The 20,281-nt window shown below is 35.6% G+C and overlaps 1 protein-coding gene across 1 annotated transcript in view; it reads left to right on the top strand.

Moving 5' to 3' along the window:
- The first annotated feature begins 17,015 nt into the window (after window positions 1–17,015).
- Window positions 17,016–20,281, top strand: part of LOC116342151 (protein amalgam-like) — a 77,782-nt gene continuing 74,516 nt past the window's right edge. Inside the window, exon 1 of the mRNA XM_031769655.1 lies at window positions 17,016–19,231. Within this exon, the coding sequence (XP_031625515.1) occupies window positions 19,153–19,231 (79 nt within the window). The 5' untranslated portion in view covers window positions 17,016–19,152. The remainder of the gene's footprint in view (window positions 19,232–20,281) is intronic.

The following is a 20,281-nucleotide window of genomic DNA, read 5'->3' as shown; positions in this document are numbered from 1 at the left end:
GAATTCAATGTTCATCTAATTGATATTTGAATTTAATTAGTGAATTGAAATGATAATTACGAATTTAGCAACATGTTGAGGTTCTATCATCAATGCAGCAAACTTCCGAAAACGTGTATGGTTTTTGCTAATTATTCGCAACTATTATCTCTCCATTAACGAGATCCTACATTGTTCGAAAACGTCAACATTGACACAAAACTTTGGCTCTCACATTAAAACACATACAAAAAGAACATATTCAAATTTCGACTTGAAAGCAAGAACATGTTTTTTTTTTCCACTCCTAAAATGAAAATCAGTTTTTTTTCTCTTCTCTGGATGCATCTAGAAATGAACAGCAAAAAGTGCTTTTAACAACTATTGTGTTCGTTAGCAAAAACTGTTAAGTTGAATATATATTTCAGGATGGAGAGGAAAAAAAAAGAAACCATACAAAATGTGGTATAAATCTTTGAGATAATAAAATAGGAAAAATTCAGTGTTCACTGTACACGATGATGATGCACTTTTGCACTGGAGTTATGAAGAAAAGTGGTTGAGGCAAAAAAAAACCATTAGCATGGAATTTAACGTGAAATCTCTTCATTTAAAGTTAAATTCATGTTATTTAATAATTGAAAGGAATAAGAAAACGCATATTTCAATCTAATCAGAGCGCTTATTTGTTGTGATTGGTAAATTGCATTTAAAATGTAGACCGAGAACTGGGGCTGGAGCTTGTGTGTATGATTGAAACATAAAACACTCGAAATTGGTCGATAGATACAAAATGGCACTGGCAAAGAAGGCAAAAAACCCATTTGACTAAACGGACCGACGACGACAACGAAAAGAAATAAAGAGCAGAAGGACGATTACTTTGCGTATAAGTCGAAAAATTGCATTTTTGTCTCTCCTTTCGGTTTGCCGTGCGAACGAAAAGCAGACGAAGAAAAAAATCTAGAGACGAATAAATTGGCAACAATAAAGTTCAGTCTTTAAGTAAAAAGTCTGTTGGCCCCGTTGGGCGAACCAGAGAAAAAAAATGATGGTAACATCGTGTGAATAATGTGTCGCATGTATTTGTGGTGTATTCTGGGGCCGGGTAGTTGTTCTAATAGTTGTTCAAATACAAAGACATTCATGAAACAGTATGCACGTTTTCTAGTCATCATTAAAGCCGCCTTTTATCGTTACTTTATTATCAACGAATAGTGGCACATCGCATACCAGAAAACAACACATTCTCACATCATATGCACTCAATTCGGGTACGATTTTGGATTGGGATTTTTTTCCGTTGCTTTGCGCGGTCGTGCCAAGTGCGAAGAAAAGGGAAAAAAGTTGCACGGTAAACACTTTTTTTACTGATATTATTTTTATTGTCGATTATATCGTCAACTTTTATCATCATTTCCTCAAATTCCTTGTGGTGTTGTCGCCTAAGATAGTATTTTACTTTATCTCGACCGTCTCAATTTATATTCCCCATTTATTCGTGCAATTGGATTTTTTTTTATTTTTGTTGTTGTTTTGTGGATTTCATTCAACATTCCAAGTCTACTTACTATCATTATTATTATTTCTTTCGCTTTGGTATAGTACGTTCTGGTGAAACTAAACTGTGTATTTTGTTAGATGGGTAATTCTCACACTTGAACATAGGACTTTGGCTATGTCATGGTAGTTTGTGATTTTGATTTGATGTCTGCGTTAAGCTGTGTGACGAACGATCTCATTTAAGCCATATAATCGTTTTTCGGATTGTGCCACACATACTTAAGTAATGCAAACGAATGAAAAGAGTCACAATGATACTCTGTTACTGAATAAAGTAAACAATTGGCCGTATGATGATGATGTTGGCAATTTGGCATATGCCACGAGCCACTCACATTCAAACTATTCACATACACACAAAATAAACGTTGCATGTTGGCGTTCGCATATTCTATACATAATGGTTGCCGCACACAGTCCACAAAACATTTTGCTATGAACGGTGTTAAAACTTAAATATTTAACAAAATGTATTTTCAAAATGATTAAGTTGCGCTACTCTTTTCAGTTTCGAGTGTGTGTGTGTGTGACCAGTGAATATTTTGTCAAGTCATTGTGTTCGCGTTTTAAATTGGTGGCAATATTGCTTATGATGAGTATACGGACAATAGCGCGTATATTTCCAAGTTCAATTGCTATTGTTCTGTCACCAATGTGCATCGGTACACAATCGTTAGCATTATTATGAGTGGATGAGCATGGTATTACTTAAATGCCTCGTAAAATCGATGAAATCATTAAATAGCTTCAACTTTTCCCATTACACGTTTCTCACTTACGTGTTTTCCATTTCAGTTTAGCCAACTTCGACTTGTGTGGCGCGTTTCACGTCGTCATCGACTAAGACGACGACAAAAACATCGATATAATTCGCTTTTCTTCAATTTTTCTTTCCCCACTGAATTGCGGTGCATTTCGATGTCAAGTTGAGGTTCAATCGGTCGATTTCACGTATGGTATTGCAAATACAAAAAAAAAAACTCCGTTGATGATATTTTCCAATGAAAGTGAGTGCGGTCGTTTTTAATATTTTATACAGTTTGCAGACATAACTACGTTCTTCGAGACACACGCGGACGAAAACGAATGAAGAAACCAACGCTCGACAAACCCACATACATAACTAACATGCAACCGTGTATGGCACACGAAATACGGCGAGGGTAATAAATAGTTCATGTGCAAATATTTATCATTCATAATTTTAATATATTTTAGTGACTGCATAAGCCCATCGGATAAAATGCATTAAAATGAAGTTAAATATTTGAAAAAAACAAATCATCAGTTTGATGCGGCTGTGTATGGAATAGAAATAATAAAATTAAATCAAATAAGAAAAAAACAAACATAGTCACCAAACGCGATGACTACGCACAGTCAAAATAATATGAGAAAGGAATGAGAAGAAAAAAAAAACCGAACGAAAACGGAGTGATTGCGTTCAATTTTAATACATTGCCGAAAATGAAAAAAACCAAACAAAATTTGTTCAAATGATTTATGGAATGCCAGCCCGCACCCATTATATAACAAATACAAACACAAATATCATTGTGAAATAAATTGCAAATATGAAAAGCGAGAAAATAACAACAACAAAAATAACATCAGCAGCAGTAGCAGCACCAAACACCATACATATAACAAAAATCAACAACAGCCTAATTGAAACCCTCGAGGATACAACCATATGCACAACACATATGGAAGTGCCGGATTTGATGGCAAACAAAAAAAGACGACGACGATGATGATGATGATGACGACCGAGAAAAAAAAAGAGTAAAACGAGAAAGAGCTGCCGCATTAAGCACAATGTCGCATAATAATTATGTGTATAATTCAAACATAGAGAGTTGGCATTAGATTATGGCTATTGCAAACTACTCTTTCTCTCTATTTCACCTCTAACTGTATGTATTTGTGTTACTTTTGGGCTGTGATACGTCGTTGAAACGACTGAAAACGACCCCAAAAATTTTTCATTTGAAGTCAAAAATGCATATAAAATTTCAATTTAGGTTACCATGTACAACGGTGAATGTACAAGTGAGCGAATGAGCAAAAGACTAAACTATAACGGAAGGGTTTCGACTTAATCACTTACTCGTTTCCCGCATTGAACATTATTTTATAATCCTGAACATATTTGACGTTTGTCGACAAACTCAACCGAAATAGAGAAAACGAACAAACTGAATCGAGCCGAATATTATCATCTCTTCGGTTACGGATTGCCGGTTGAATGAGGAAGGAAATTAGTTCATTCACGACAAAATCGAAATCGATGCAAACACACACAAAAAAAAAACACACCACCGTCTAACAGAGTTGAAAAGATCGAATGGGGCAGGCAGGGAGAGAGCAAAAAAAACCTGAAAAAGTTAGAATTTTTTGGCGAAACACGAAACAACAAGCAAGCAATCCAATGTTAACCAAAAACTCCACTTTCACGGACAATATCTGCTGAGGTTTCATGTTTAAATCTTTTAAATAAAACGAAATCGGTGACCGAAAAGTTTTTCAATCAACGAAAACGTTTCCATATTTTTGTATATGTTGCTACTAGTGGTGTGCTGCTGTCGCTATTACTTTTTTATATGCGACTTCTCTCTCTCTCTCGTTCTCTCTATGAAACACATTCCGGACTGTAGCGCACCACTAGTCAAATGAACTTGCTTCAATGTGAGGTCGTACATAAAGATTGTTTAAAAATTTATAATAGAACGAACGATTCTCTCGTTTGTGCTACACAATTTTCTTTGCAAACGGTACACATTCCTTGTGCACATTCACATTTTGGCAATATACAACGGATGGTGTTGCAGTGGATGGAAAAAGAGAGTGAAAATATAGAGCGAGCGAGAGAGAGAGAGAGAGAGAGAGAGAGATGTGCACATTGCCGGCATCACTTTAAATAAATTAAAATTGGATTCGTCAGTGTGTGAAAATATGAAATGTTTCGGAATCGTAAATGTCTTTCAAACAAATATATTTCAATAGTTTTGGTTCTAGATGCATTTTTTCTCTCTGTGTTGCTCTTATTTTCACCGAATAATTAAAATTTTCAGTCATTTTTCTTGTGTTCTACATAACCGGCTGTGCTCCACATTTTAAACTCTGGTTTAATTCACATATAACACCACTCTATTCAAATCGAATACAATGTTAACGAATATTATATAGTTTTTTTTTTTGGGGGGGTTTTTTTTTCAACAAACACACATTCACATATTCACAAATGTTCCGAAAAGTGGAACAGTGAAAGTTGACTTAATACTCGGCCACACATGTATGTGTATCATATAGGTGCAATTTTAACCCAAATGTTTTCGGGATGTGTAAAATGAGAATCAAGCGATTAGCAATTCCGGAAATAAATTACAATTAAATGAGAAAATAGAGAGAGAGCGAAAGAGATTTGGACAAAAGAATGCAGAACAATATGGCATTTTGGCAGAAAAAAGACCAAAAATTAAATGGTGCGTAACAATTCAATTTCAATCTTTATATTGTTGTTATTCTATATTTGGCAAGATTGCAGAAAAACGGCGGCTTAATTTGGTTGATCGATATGCTACTGAATACACATATGTTATTATATCCTGCTTGATACCGATATCAAGTTTTATTTCACTCCAATTGCAATGAGACATAATAAGAGTGAACATACGCATATCGTTGTATATATCTCATGTTTCAAGCGGCAAATATAAATGCGGTAGCACATGTTTAATCCTGATTAGTACAAATTTCATTTGGTTTGCTTGTAATGTCATATAAATAGAGGCACCGAGCTACCGCAAAGGGACACAACATTAACAAACAGACAACGAAGCAGAACGAAATATTAATTTAAATGGTGTGAAATATTGACGTTTTTTTCGTTATAATTCTTCTTTTTTTCACCCCGAACATCGAGTGACACTCCGAGTAAAAAGCGTAAAAATTAAATGTACCTCTTTTTTTCGGTTCAAGTGTATATTGGGTACATGTAGAGATAGGATAATTGAAAGCGAGAGAGAGAAAAGAGAGAGCCAAAGAGTGCACTGCATATATAATAAAATACATACATACCCACTTGAAAGCCCATCAATAGTCACCCTTTGGACCCTTGTACGGCCACAGCCACAGTCACTTCGGTGTGTGCATGCTCATCAAATGAAGAGATTATGTTAATAATACGTTTGTAATTGAGACTACTAGTTCAGAGGTAAGCAAATAATCGTTTAAACTTGACGTTTTTGTCGTGCCCATTTTCATATGAATAAAACTCATTGGCAAATGATCCAATGACATTTCGACGTTATTATTCCTATATTATTATTGTTATCGTCATTTTTTTTCTTACGTTTCGTTTTTTTTTGTGCTACTCATGGGTTTTGTTAAGCTGGTTAAATGCACTGAGTGTGTATGTGCTTATGGTGTAAAATTTACTTCTCAGTTGGCCAAACTGTTGAGAGATCTTTTACGCGCGCGCAAAAAAAAACGAGTAAAGAAAACACAAGAAGAATGCTAATGAAAACGATGGTTCATTGTATACACAAGGGCGACATATGACTATGGTAGTCTATTTTTTTTCGACAGAGACACACACATATAGATAGAAAAACACGTAAGTCTTTGCTATTTGGCATGGAGTGTGTCGTTAAGCCGGCTCAATGCGCGTTGCACACACAACCAAATGGAGATCACACAAACCATAATTTAAATAAATTAAAAATGGTAAACCTCAAACCAAATGCGGGAATTTTGGTTTTAATTCAACTTTTTTGTTGTACTTTGACGCTTAAAAATTTTTGCTTTTGATCGTCCAGCCAGTTTGTGTGGCGAGTATGTTTGCGTACCGACCACGCAATCGGATGCATCTGTCTCCAGAATTTAATGAAGAAAAAAAAAAAACAGACGCATGCATGCACGCACACAATCAAATCTCGGGTTGAAATTCTTTAAATTAACTGTACTACCAATTTGAGTCAGGCCAGTCTCCATGTTGTGTGCTATTGACTTTTTGGTTGCATTGCGTGTTTGCGTGTAGCATATTTGTACAAACGCAGCGAAAACGATACCAGTGATAAAAGCCAAATTCTATTGCTCTATTCAGCGTTTAATTTTTGTTTGAAACGTGTGTATGGCATTTATTTGTGCATGGAAAAGCATATACAAAATCATCCATTCACCGTCAAACAAACACAGACAGAATTGAGTATGGGAGAGCGAGAGGGAGACGGAAATAAGGATACAGATATGCCAAATGCACAATGGACACAAACTCACATCCTCTTCAGCGAATAAACGAATCAAATGATTTGAAAATAGCAACGAGTGACAAGAAGATACACTGCCTTCCGTAATACTTGAAGAGAGTGAGAAATAAACGTACACATACAGAAAATGAGGAAAACGAAACAGGAGTCACACTCATATAAAGTGGCATCTCCACTCACTTTTTCAAAATAGCAGCAAAATCGCGCAATAAGAAAAGCAATAACAATGAAGCGGAAAAGTTCTTAGTGTTTGGCGTTTAAGTAAAAATCTAGTTGTCAGTAACACGCGTGCACATTTATATCATGTAATGCGGGTGTGCAATGTTAACGAATCCACACGAACATGCGATCCACACGAACGATGAAAACAAATGAATGAAACGACACAACGACGTTGAACGAGAGAAGAGGAAAAAAAGAGACAGAAAAATAAAATAAAAATAAAACAGCTGTATAATTGACACTGCCAAAGTGGAATCATTACCAGCCAGCCAAGTGATAGTGAAACAAGTATATGAGAGAAAGTGAGTAAGCATTGTACGACGTAAACGATAGAACGATATATTCGAAATGCAATCAGGCAATAATAGAAAAGACGTGGTATTACGGCTAAATGGCATCTATTGCTCGCCAAAGAAATGGAATAAATATTCAGTGAAGGAAACACAATAAAAGATAAAGTGGTCTATAAATTACAAATAATACGTAAATATTCATTTTGGTTTTCGGCTCACAATCATATATACACACACACTACGGCATGGAATGGATGGTGCCGTGCGTGTTTGTGCATCAAAACCACAGCCACACACACACAGTACAGCATGGTACGATGCGATATCTATGAAATTATGCTGCCCCTTCTTCACTTCTTCGTTTGTTCAGAAAGAAGTGAGCGAACAAATCTCCGGCAAACTAAATGGCTCTTCGACTAAAATGCTAAACAACCACCAGCCCACCGTTTTCACTATCTCTGTCTATTGCCATGGTTCATGTCTCGTGTTGCATTCCACATACACACACTCACACATACTCAACCCAAACCAATCAACACAATTTATCTTGGACTTAAATCTTTTTGCTTCTTCGCTTCGATATTTATGTGTGCAAAATGCAATGAAATCTTTCAACAACTCTGGCCCTTTTGTCATGTCACCAAAATGTACAACGCAGCATTCAGCTTGTTGTACATCTATCTTCGATGTGCGAATGCTTGTGCGTGAGCTTGTGTATATATGTGTATACACAAGTAATATTATGTGAATAAGTGGCAAGCCCGCCCGTCATATGTTTGTCGTTGTTGTTGTTGTTGTTAATGTCGCGCGCGCTCCAACGATAGCGGATGGAAAATAACAAGAGAGTCAGAGAGAAATAAGAACGACAAATCTTAATATCAAATATTCGTTTACGTGGTGTTGATGTCATACGATGGCTCGATTATCTTGCTATCACTGGCATTCATAAATGCACATTGCACTACAAACTGAAAGACAAGGGGCTGAGTGCCATTGATGACGATAAAAAGCGCTTTGTGTATCGAATCAAACCATGAACGTGAAAGTAGAGAGAGAGAGAGAATGAACGTAAACACACACTTACTTTTCATTTGATTTAATATAGAAAATTTATGTTTGAGGTAAAGTAATGTTTAAGCACTTTTGCAAGCTATTATGGAGGGTCATCGGATATTTATTATCGTGTTTGTTTTGTGTTTTGTATGCGATTTTCATTGCCATTGTCGTTATTATGATATTGTTGTGTTGTATGTACTGTGTTTCTTATAATATGTCTTGTGTCGTCGTCGTCGTCGTCGTTGTTAGCTTTTGTGTTCGAAATTCATAAATATTCTCTCACCCCATCGTCGTCCGTTTTCTATCGCCAGCTCTTTGGGCCACGGACAAACAACTGAATTGAATGCTCATTGCTCACTCTTTAGTCTCTTTTTACAAAAAAAAAAAAAATCCACAAACTGTGAACGAAGAAGAAGAAGAAAAACAAAAAAAAATAACCCGACAACATCGTCGAATAAAAGTTCTCAATTGGCTTTTTGACCCATTTTTCAACCCCCTAGTTATCAAACATTGGTTCAAAATGCTGGCAAATACTCGCGTTTGTTTTAATTTCCTTTTTGACTTGGAGACTAATCGAGAAGAAGCAATTTACAATTACTTGATTGCACTGACTCTTTCTGTCGTTCTTCTTTCAATTTCTTCTCCTTCTTCATCTCACACTGGCTCTCCGTAAATTGGCTCTATGTATCTATGCACATCAAACTTTCGTACTGAATGTATTTCGAATTGTTGGCGCGTTCGCGCACGGATTGGCACATGGACTCGATCGCAGAATGAGTGAAATACAATGCAATTTAAGTGCAAACAATGGAAAACTGCATCTCCATTGCAATTGCTTTCAAAATGACTATTTTACTACAAAATATGGTGCATTGTATTGTGTGTTGTGTGAGCAATTAAATGTTCGTTTCTTCTTTTTTTCTTCTTCTTCTTCTTTCAGTTTGAATTGTTCAGCTGCTTGAATGGAATGGGGAGGCACAATATGGAATTCGCGAAATAATGAAAGCAATCGAGCATTGACGAAAAATGGAATGCGTGTACACAGAGGGAACAGATGAAATCTGTTACTCAAAGAAGTTAACAATTCAAATTGTCAGCGCGCTCATCCAGAATTGTCGAGCACTTGATCTCTCGTAATATCGTAAATGTGAATTATGTGTAAGATGCATGTGCAGTTTACACATTGACTCGCTCGTTTACAGTAATTGAAACTGTAAACGGTCAAGAGATGCATGGCAAGCTGGGACAACGAAACAGAGAGAGAGAAAGAGAGAGAGAGAGAGAGAGAGAGAGAGAGAGAGAGTTGGACAAACAAACAAACAAACAACCATATCGAAATAAACAAGACGAGATGCGACTCGAAATATGTGTGCAATCGTTTTTGTCAATATGACAAGTAAAGCGTTGTCGTTGTTACCATTTATCTATTTACTTAGCGAACGAAGCGAGAGATAGTTGAAAGTTTTAACAAGAGTGAAAATGTGTGGCATGCATACAAACTGTGCTGCATATTTGCATTTCCATCGATTTATGTAAATTGGTTGAACGGCCTTGCAAATATACCAAACACAAACTGCTCACCAACGAATACCAATTGCATTTACATACCCGGAGTGATCTCTATCCGAGACAAGGAATAAGCGAAAGCATATGAATCAGAGAAAAAAAAAACTGAACGAAAATACAAACAGAGAGAAAGGGAGACAGAGAGTGAGAGAAAGAGAAAGAGAGAGATTGTAATGCAGACGACAACTACTGCATATGTTTACCTTGTGCATTTGTGAGCTAATCAAACAATTTGAGTCCTGGCCGAATCGTTAACGGTCGCCCATTAAATGTTAAACGCACTCTCGCCACCATCGGATTGTTACAGACCAAATCACATTCCCAAAGACTTAAAATAAACACTGATTACAATTTACAAAAAAAAAATCCAGAGAGAAAACAATCGCCGATTTTTTTATGTCGGTTGTCCAACAATTTTCGTATTTGTTGTTGTTTTTGCATCCCATTCGACTAGTTTTTAGTTTTGCTTTCGAAATTTCGCTTTCGATACGCCATCGACACGACAAGAAATAATCGTATACTATATAGAACAAAGTGAATGCCATCGAATCTATCTGTCGGTCTGTGTCCAACATCAGCGAATCTATTTTCACTTCCAAATGGTTTGGTATCGTTTCAATTGTATTTGTCACGTATCACATGGAAATTCAACTAGTTGAATTTACAGTGTTTTTCAATATGTATTTATTGTCTGTTGTTGTTGATGTTGTTTTTTTTGTCGTAGTGTATAGATATATGGTTTTTTTGTTATCATTTTCACAATATAAATTCCTTTATATGTTGGCATGCTCAATTGTTTTCGGTTATTGAATTTTGTTGCCGAGATTGTTTATGTTTCTGCATCAGCCTGCTGTGAATCTCCCGCTAACACCCCACACACACACACACTCTCTCTCTCTATCTCCCCAGTTGAATTTATTGGAAATATGCGCGCGAGAGCGTGCTTCTCGACTGTCCGCATTCAGTTGTCGTTGTCGTTGTTCATTTTTTTTCGTCTTCCTTCTGGAGTATTATAAATATATGTTCAACTATTTTTCAACCAATGTTGTTTTTTCGTCCGCGATAAATTTGTATTGTTTTCAGTACAATTTTTTTATTGTTCGATTCGGTTTCGATGGTTGTTTTTGCACAATGTTGATGTTGCGTTTTTTTGTCGCGTGCGCGTTTGCTTTTTTTCGGCCGTGTTTTATTATTTGCTTGACTCTGTTTGTTTTCACTTATGCATACAATGTTTGGTATTTTGCGGCAGTAACGGATTACGACAGATTAACAGATATAGGACACAATGCCGAATAATGAGTAGAACAGTGAATGGCGTCAGCACCAACACACACACGATGACGATGATGACAACAACGTTGGAAATGGATAGCGGAATATAATTGAAGGACACAATAATACATTAAATGAAAATGATAACAAAATAATAAAAGCAAAAGAAAACAAAATGCAAAATATTGCATGCTTGCACAAATGCTACCATTAACCTGCTGTACAGTATTATTTTGTCACAACAGTATTTTTGCATGTGGACACTTTGCATTAGACGAACTGTATCCCGTATACATAAAACTAACGAGTTTAATGAACGACGAACGGGCTCACGGACGTCATTTTATCCTTTGTTAAGGATTATTTCCTCGAGCACATTTTCTACCTGGATTGAGTATGGAAAATGAAACATCATACAGATATGGGGAGCAATAGAAAATGACAATGGGCAAAAGAGAAAGTTCAAATTTCAATTAAACCGATATAAACAACAGTAAATCGAATAATAGAAAGCTTGGCGACAGGTTTCATCATAAATTTTGCTGCCATGTGATCCATCGAGTTTAACGAGATTCCAATCTCTCATGTTGTATTCATTTCACACACGGATGATATTCTCAATTTAATTACAGTTTTTTTTCGATTTCACTTTTGACCGTTTCCATCCTCAATCGCGCATACGCTCTCTCTCTCTCTCTCATAATTTGAGCAGTCTCAAAACACAATGTGATCCGATTTTTATATATTTATATGTATTTTTCGTTTGTTCGTTCACTGTAATTGTGTGCGGTGTTTTGGTCGCATACGCTTTCATAATGACATATAACCACTTAAGCCATTCTCATAAATGGATATGGTATTTGTAGTTTGGCCGTTTAACCGACCATCATCATGGAATTGAAAGCATTTGTGGAAAATCTTCGCTTCTTTTTTTGGATTGCAAAAACTCTCACAATAGAAATGAAGTGCATGTTAAAAAGTGAGAAAAAGAGAGCGGAAAATGGATGGAAACTGAATGAATGATCCTTGTGCGTTTTCTTCGTGTTTTCTTGGGGAACATCCGAAACACACACACATAATAAGAAAAAGAGATGATCAATGCCGTGGAATACTTTTCTGAAAATTTATGAGAACCAAGTTAAACGAGCACCGAATTTTGTTTTCTTTTTCATGTCATTTCAAAAAAGAAATGGCAATCGTAGTCACAACGTCTTCGTAAGAGTATCAGTAGTCATAGGTTTATTTTTGTGATGTGCAGAAGAATATTTGGTTTAAAGAGGATATGTGAATTAAAAAAAAGGCATTTTGAACAAACGAAAAACGGCAAACGAGAGAGAGAAAGGCAGAAAAAACGTCGAGTCAATTGCATGTGATTGCCAAAACGGAATCCGCCCAAACCATGTTTCAAACCATTATCGTTTTACGGCCACCGAGTCGACATTCCGAATTGCAAGTAAATATAATTTGACGAAGGCAACTCTTGAAAAACACACAGCCAAAAATTCAATCTTACAAACTGTAAACTGCCATTTAATGAGGGGTATATATATAATGCGCAACTGATGAATCCAACAGAGAAATCGTATGCAAGAAAGAGGCATTGACTTGTTTTTCTCCCGTTCATAATCTCATATTTTAATTTAAATGGACACTTCGCTACTTTCCACATATTTGATTTTTTTTTTTCCAAATTATATTGTGTCGCTCATTCAATTATAAGAACAACTGTTCAATCCATTAAGCGTTAAACGAACGCGAGAGGGATAAATGCATGCAGCGATAATGGTAAAGCCGCTCGCGTTCGATCGCACTGGTACTCTCAATCTTACTCTCATATTAAACTGCAACATAGATTAATAATATATGTTTTGTTCTCACCATTTTTCATTCTTACTTTCGCTTTCTCATACCAAACAATCATCAACAATAAACTAAATGAGAAAAAATGAACGAATTTCGTAATTTTGATGGAGTTGTGCGCGCGCGTGTGTGTGCGCCTGATTTTCCTTATTTTTTAATGAAAAAAAATTATATCATTCCCTTTTTTTATTATTGAAACATAATTTTGGTTTGAAAGACGCTATGCACGCCAAATATTGAAATTGGTTCAAAACTTTTGCAATGAAAGTGTATATATTGGTTTTCGAATCCCCTTTTTTGTGTTGCTTACAATGTGACTGAGTCATATCATTTTCTCGTCATAATTTTTAACACGTGCAAACAATGTATTTTGTTGTCCACAGTTTTTTTTTCCTGGTCCTTCTGTCGTACGATTCTTTCTCCGGTATGCCATTGTGCTAGCAATAGCTATTCATGTTGGACTTTTAGTTTTATTTTATTACCTTTAATTATTATGTTTTATCCAAAATAGACACAGCGGTTGTTCCGTGTGTTAAATCCACCCTCTCTCACGGAACAAGACTCGACAAAACAACACAACACCAGCCGAGCAGCGGTGAAAGAGATAGAGATAGAGAGAGAGAGAAAGTACGAGATGAGAAAAAAGGTATGGTCGGAAGTCAATTGAATGAATTTCACAACGATCTCTCTGTTTCGGGTATTTATTTTGTTCACTGCCGGTCTGACCAATTCATTGCATTCAACTCGGAAAATAGTAAATAAATCATTTTTACCATAAGAACTACGAATTTCAAAGGCAAACGAAGCATTTATGTATCGCATATAGATCGCGCGAAAGTGAAAAATATCGACAATGCAAGGTAAATTTCGAGCGCGGTTCGGTCATTTTTGGTTAGTGTTTTGGAAGCCAATTGTTAATGGGATGGTAGTAAAATGTAATGGGCATTTGGCGAATGTATACTTGTTGTTTTAGAAGCATCTCCTGTGGTGCAACTCTCATTCAACCGAATTGCCATATCGTCTAATCACATATACACACGGTAAAGCCAATGGCGGGAGTGGCCAGTAGCATATAATGTATGGTCTTACACTCATAGCTCGTTGAGCTGTGGTTTATATGTTTGTTTGTGCACGAAAAATACCGTTTCTCAATAAAAGTGAGCGTTTGGCAGATAGAGAGAAAAGGAGAGAAATGGTGTGCAAAAGAGTTCTCTCTAAGGATCTGTGTGAATCGCATAATTTATGTGCATATTTCATCACATCCAGTTGAATTCATTTTTTGCGCTTTATATTACTCTTTCGATCTCTTTCTCTTGGTTTTTGCGGTGCGTGTGTATATTGTGAAAATGGTTGTACCAGTCTGTTTTTTTTATTTCACTTGAAAGCTGATATTTTGTTTTAGTTTTTTTTTCTTCTCTTCTCTTCAGTTCATCACGGATTACAGGTATTGAATTAATATTAGAATGAACGTTTGTATAGATATAAAATGGAACAAGGTGTTAAAAGCCACATTGGAAAAGTGCGATCGAGCAAAAGTAACAAATAAAACATTGGAATAGAAATGCTCATCGCTGGCAACGTTAATTCAAATTTCAACCATGAGCAGTAGTAGCCAAGGCAATGGTAGCCAACCCAATGGCTCATGAAATTACCATTCGATTATAATGAATGAATTGCGATTGTAGTGCTGCTGATGCATCGTCGGTATCGTCATTGTCTATATGTGTTGGCGACAGCAACGCCAGTAAATGGCTTAGCGTTGACGACTGACACGAAATTAAATTGAAATTAAAGTGACATCACATAAAATTGTGGAAAAGTCATTAAATGAAAATTAATGAAATGAAAACTCTTTTAAATTACGTCTTTTTTTGTCGCTTATTTTTTTCATACGTTGTGTCGGTATGTGTGTGTGTGGATGTACTAGTTTTTCATTTCGTTCGCCGCACATAAAAATATGGTATTTTTTTCTCCTTTTTCTTCAAATAACGTTTGCCATTTCCTCAATTCATTTTACATGCATGATCATATATTCCATGTTCATCTCTTTTGTATTTGGCCGTTAAACGAACGAGCGCGAGCGTAACAAAAAAAAAATTATTTATGGAAATGTTGTTTGAATGTGTAAGCATGTGAGTTGAGCGCACGCTTGCCTCGTAACCGCAATTTTTTTCGCTGTCTTTCCACCACATCATCGTTTCATTCGAACGAATTTTTGGTCGTTTCTTCGATACGCGAGCACCACTTTGACTTCAAAAGAGCAAGCCGAGAAGAGCAATGAAGATTTTCTTCATTCGATTCGTTACAATTTACCGTACAATTTTTTTCTTTCTCTTTCTACGTGCATAATGGAATCAAATGTGCGCTCTCTACTTCTCGTAGTTTGTGTGTTTGTATGTATTTTCATTCGTTATTTTTATGATGCACGAACTTTATCAATATATCAATAATATTTTTCAATCAGGTGTGCGAGAACGAAAAACCAAACGAGCGAATAAACGAACAAAACGATTGAGGAGTGGATCGGCGGAAAAAAGGGCAAAATAGCGTATCGAATAAAAATATCAAGGTGAAATGAAGTTATATTACCCTGAATGGATCATCATCGCATTCGCCCTTCTTTTTTGTGCGTACTTTCACCATTTCATCGGCACACAAATAGAGACAACAGACAGGGAGAAAAGCGAAAAGTGATAGAGAACACAAGAGAAGGACACGAATCAGGCGTTGAATGTTGTTGCGTGTGTTTTACATTTAACTTTACAACGGAATACACTTATTGAATATATGCGGTGGTATGTTTAACGTTTCAATAAAATATTGCACGCATTTTGTGTTTGCACCATTCATTCATTCGTTTATATATACATATATCATATGTATGTTGTGCTCGCATTCAGAATAATTCAAAAGCAATGCCGAGAAGAGAGACCGGACAGAAGGCTCGTTCTAATGTGTTTGATGTTCAAATCGACATTCCTTTGACACACACACACACACTTGCGAAATGTGTGCTTTTGCATGTTTCGCTATTCATATTGAATAGATTTATGTGTGTGTGTGTTTTTTTTTCTTCTCTTTTCTCTATTCATCTCACAATTTTGCCATCTCGAAAATATACAAAACGATAAATACCGTTATGGTCGGCAACAATAAGCAGTGACATTCACACAGTGGCATTCAAAAAGCCTATGTTAACATAACATCTTTACTTGAGCCCAAACTTGGTGATATTTTGCATGGAGCGCACACACATGACAAACACACTGTTCAACAATGACACACAGCAACAGCAAAAGCAGCATCAATAGCAACGAACCGAAAGAACAAACAAATAAGCAAGCAAACAACAAATAAACAAACAAGCAAAACATCAAATGAACTAACGAACGAAGAACGTTCATAACATCTCTTCGTTTTACCATCGAATTGCATTGAAAATTCTGGCACTCAATGCTTCCACTTCCACTTCAGCACTTTTCCAACACCATGCAGCTCGTCAGTCAAACGAACACGGTGTTACGTCGTCGTCGGTGTGCTGCTGCTCTCTCTCTCTCTCTTCCTCTCTCTCTCGGTGTCGATGTACACACAACAAGACCGAATGTGATTCGGTGATCTATCCTCGCGATATTCAGTCGACAATTTTGTGTGGCCGACGATTTTAAATGCCATACACACAGTGTTGTGTATATGATGTGGATCGTGTATGCATTGTGGATGAATGAATATATCCGATGTCGCACCATTCCGTTCCGTTCCGTTTTCTATTGCGTTCTCTTAAAATGTTAAATTTTCATTGCGTTTATTGCCTTCAATGCGATACGAATGATTCGGTTCGGCGGGCCGGGCATATTTTCCAGTTAAATCCACACACTTACGTTGCGAACAACCGACACACAGCTGCAGTATGCCGGAGTGCCGCTATCATCATAAATGTGCCAATACAATTCATATAGCACACAGGACAGCAGTTGAGCACAGCACCGTGCACAAGCAAATGAGTGAGTCTTATGAGCGGCGTGTGTGTGACTGAAATTCGGGGGTACAATAGCTGTATCAATGGTGTTTACAATTCAGTCAATGAAATGAACGATGTAAATAAACATCATAAGCCAATATTCTCCTGCTATTGAAGCGTTTTTACATTTATCGTCAGAATTCTGTGCGACACATTCGAATCGGCAAAGTCGCTTCAACGTGCTTTTGACCGTTTGATTGAATTTAAACAACCGATCAACATAACTTTCAAAAAGTCAAAGAAAGTAAGATAAAACAATTCAAAAACGACTAAATAAAGACAACAGTGTAGTTTTTTTTTAAATTCAAACGATATCTTTTTGTTGTTGTTTTCATTTGAATCTGTCAAATACGCAACGAAATTAAATAGGAAAGAAGATTTAAAAGAAAAAACGGTGAACGTGTTGAAAAAGTCATCAAAACGATCGGTTGACTGGCTCACTTGAACATGTCAATTTGATTCTGTTAATTTTCTTTTGTTTTTCCATTTTGTATTATTTATTGGATTCATTATCTGATCAATACAGTATACCTAAACAACTATGAACTGAAAGTTAATATTTGAACAATCAATGATAGTGAATTGCTGAAAAGTGAAACAAACAAAAGAACAAACGATACAAATAAATAACGAAATAAAACACACAAACAAGGTACACACGAATTTTTTCGCGCAAATCGAAGAGAAGAGAAAAACATCTTGGCATTTTCTTCACCCACCTCAACGTATTTTTAGTTTATCTCGTTTCTTGTTTCGCTGTCGTATGTTTGTGTGCGTGAGTTGTTTTTTTTATATTCACGGACAACTTATTTGTTTCGATTTTGATTTTGGTCGTTTTTCACAGACACAACGATCATTACAAGCAATATTCGAAAAGTTTATACAATTAGTGCGTAAAAAAGAATAAACAAACAGCTGCAAATTAAGTGTTTAAGTTTTAGTCACAAAACGAACGCGATTCCATTCAGTGTAAACGTAAAATAGAAACGCTGAGACACGCGGAAACTTTTGCAAATTTCTCAACCAAAAATTTTCTATTTGACTTGAGTTGTTGTTCAGTTTTCAACGAAACGTTCAAGTGATCACACTGCCATTACTCTTACAAAAAAAAAACACCTCGAAAGAGAGAGAAAGAAAAAGAGCACGCGATAACGGAAATGAAAAGCGTAATATAAACAATCAATTCATAGTTTGCTCGTTCATTTGGTTTAACTCGCTCCTTTTATGTCGACTGCCAAACTTTTGCAGGAACATAAATAACCACGGATAAAGAACAATAATTTAAAGATAGACATATTTTTTAACATAACAATCATAATTTATTAAAAGTAATAACAGTTCATTGCAGCACATAATTTTTGAACAAAATAAAAATAAAACACGTATAAAAATTAATTTAAAAAAGCACGGACGACATTGCAAAATTATTTATTTACCGTTTTTTTTCTGTGCACCATATACACCTTGAAAGGAAAAGGAAGAACGATTCACATGCAAACATAACAATTTTACAATAAAAAAAGGAGTAGTCTTTACTTGATATGCAAATTTAAGGGAAAAATAGTTGAAATTCATTAAAAGTGCAGTGTATGACCTATTCTTGATCAAATTGAATTTATATGTATACATACAGATTTTTGCCCTGAAAAAAAGAAACATTTTACAGAGAAATAGAGAATTTTCACATTTAACAAACACTAACTAATTGAAAAGAAGAAACTTTTCGCACAAACTGTCGGCACAAACTTACCTGACCCGATAGCGTGAGAGAGAAATGCAAAGAAAACATACACTGACAACGGCCATTTCGATAATTTACAAGTGATACACAGAAAAGAACTGGAAAATTATTGAAGAGTTCATAATTGCAAGAGAACTGAAGAAAAACGACGCTTCTGATAAAAAAAGGAGCCAATAGCAAACAAAAGAACTTTGACTCTGCCAGTTGTTTGTTTGGTGTACGTATTTGTGTTTGTGTGTTGACAGGAGAATATTTTCGGTTTTATTTTTTTGTTCACGTCTTCGTTTTGCTGTTGCTTATAAAAAGAAAGCCATGACGAAAAATAACGGTGAACGTGGAAGGATGACGGCAACTTTCCTTCTGGCTATTTGCATTTCACTCATCAATAAAGGTAAGATTTTGTCAAACATAAATGATAATCATAGCAAATAAACAAGACAATTTAATTTTATTAAAAATAAACATTTAAACTTTTTCCGAACAAATAGACATTTTGTCGACGAACGAAAAAAAGTATATATAAATAAATTTTCTTTTAAATGAAAAAATCAACTAGATAATAACTCATTATTAAAAAGAATGAATATTTTATGAAAGAAAAAAAAAATCTGAAAGAAAATTCGCATTCAAAAATGATCGTCATGATCAAAAGTGTGTTCAACAATTATGAGATGAACAATTTTCACGCGATCAAATTGAAATGCGGTTTATTTTTCGTTGAGTTTCTTTCTCGGAAAATCGTTTCAGGGATTATTCGTGTATCGAATTTTATAGATTTTTTCACCTCATCGAGGTGGAAGTGGCAAAATGAGAGCATGTACAATTGTACATGATGTACTTGAAATTAAAAATGTCATGACACGTTTAACAGGCAATTCATGTGTTCAAAGTGGCAAACTATAACCATTGAACATTAAAAATGTATTACATTTGCTGGAATTCAGTCGATTCCTTGCACAAGTCACGGAACAAACTGAGAAAGAAAGAGCGACACCGGCAACAAGAAATTAATGTAATAGAATATATCGTAATGAATAATAAGTATAACTCTACTTACATGAATCGATTTTTCAATTTGTTCACACTTGAAGATATATGTACAGTTGAAGCGCGCACACACACGAATGGATTAAATCTTTCGATTAAAACCTTCGTGCTTTGCGTACAAAACAATGTTAAACCAAACCAGCCGACACACAACCAGACACCATTCGAACCAGAAACAGCGGTGAAAATGTGCATTTGCACAGATAGAAAGAGAGAGACATTTATTGAACATTGCATGTTCTTGTCGTTTGCGTTGAAAAATGTTTTCATACCAATCCGATTAAATCTTAATTTCATTAACGGCCATTTATTTCGAATCAGCAAAAGACAATTTTAATTAGAAATTGATGTAATCGAATATTTAAAATGTTCGTTTTTTTTATTGTTATTGTCG

Source organism: Contarinia nasturtii, unplaced genomic scaffold, assembly GCF_009176525.2.
Source record: "Contarinia nasturtii isolate CC-2019 unplaced genomic scaffold, AAFC_CNas_1.1 Cnas_scaffold_129, whole genome shotgun sequence".
Taxonomy (NCBI): domain Eukaryota; kingdom Metazoa; phylum Arthropoda; class Insecta; order Diptera; family Cecidomyiidae; genus Contarinia; species Contarinia nasturtii.
Note: the sequence above shows the minus strand (reverse complement) of the source record. Positions and strands in the feature narration are given on the sequence as shown.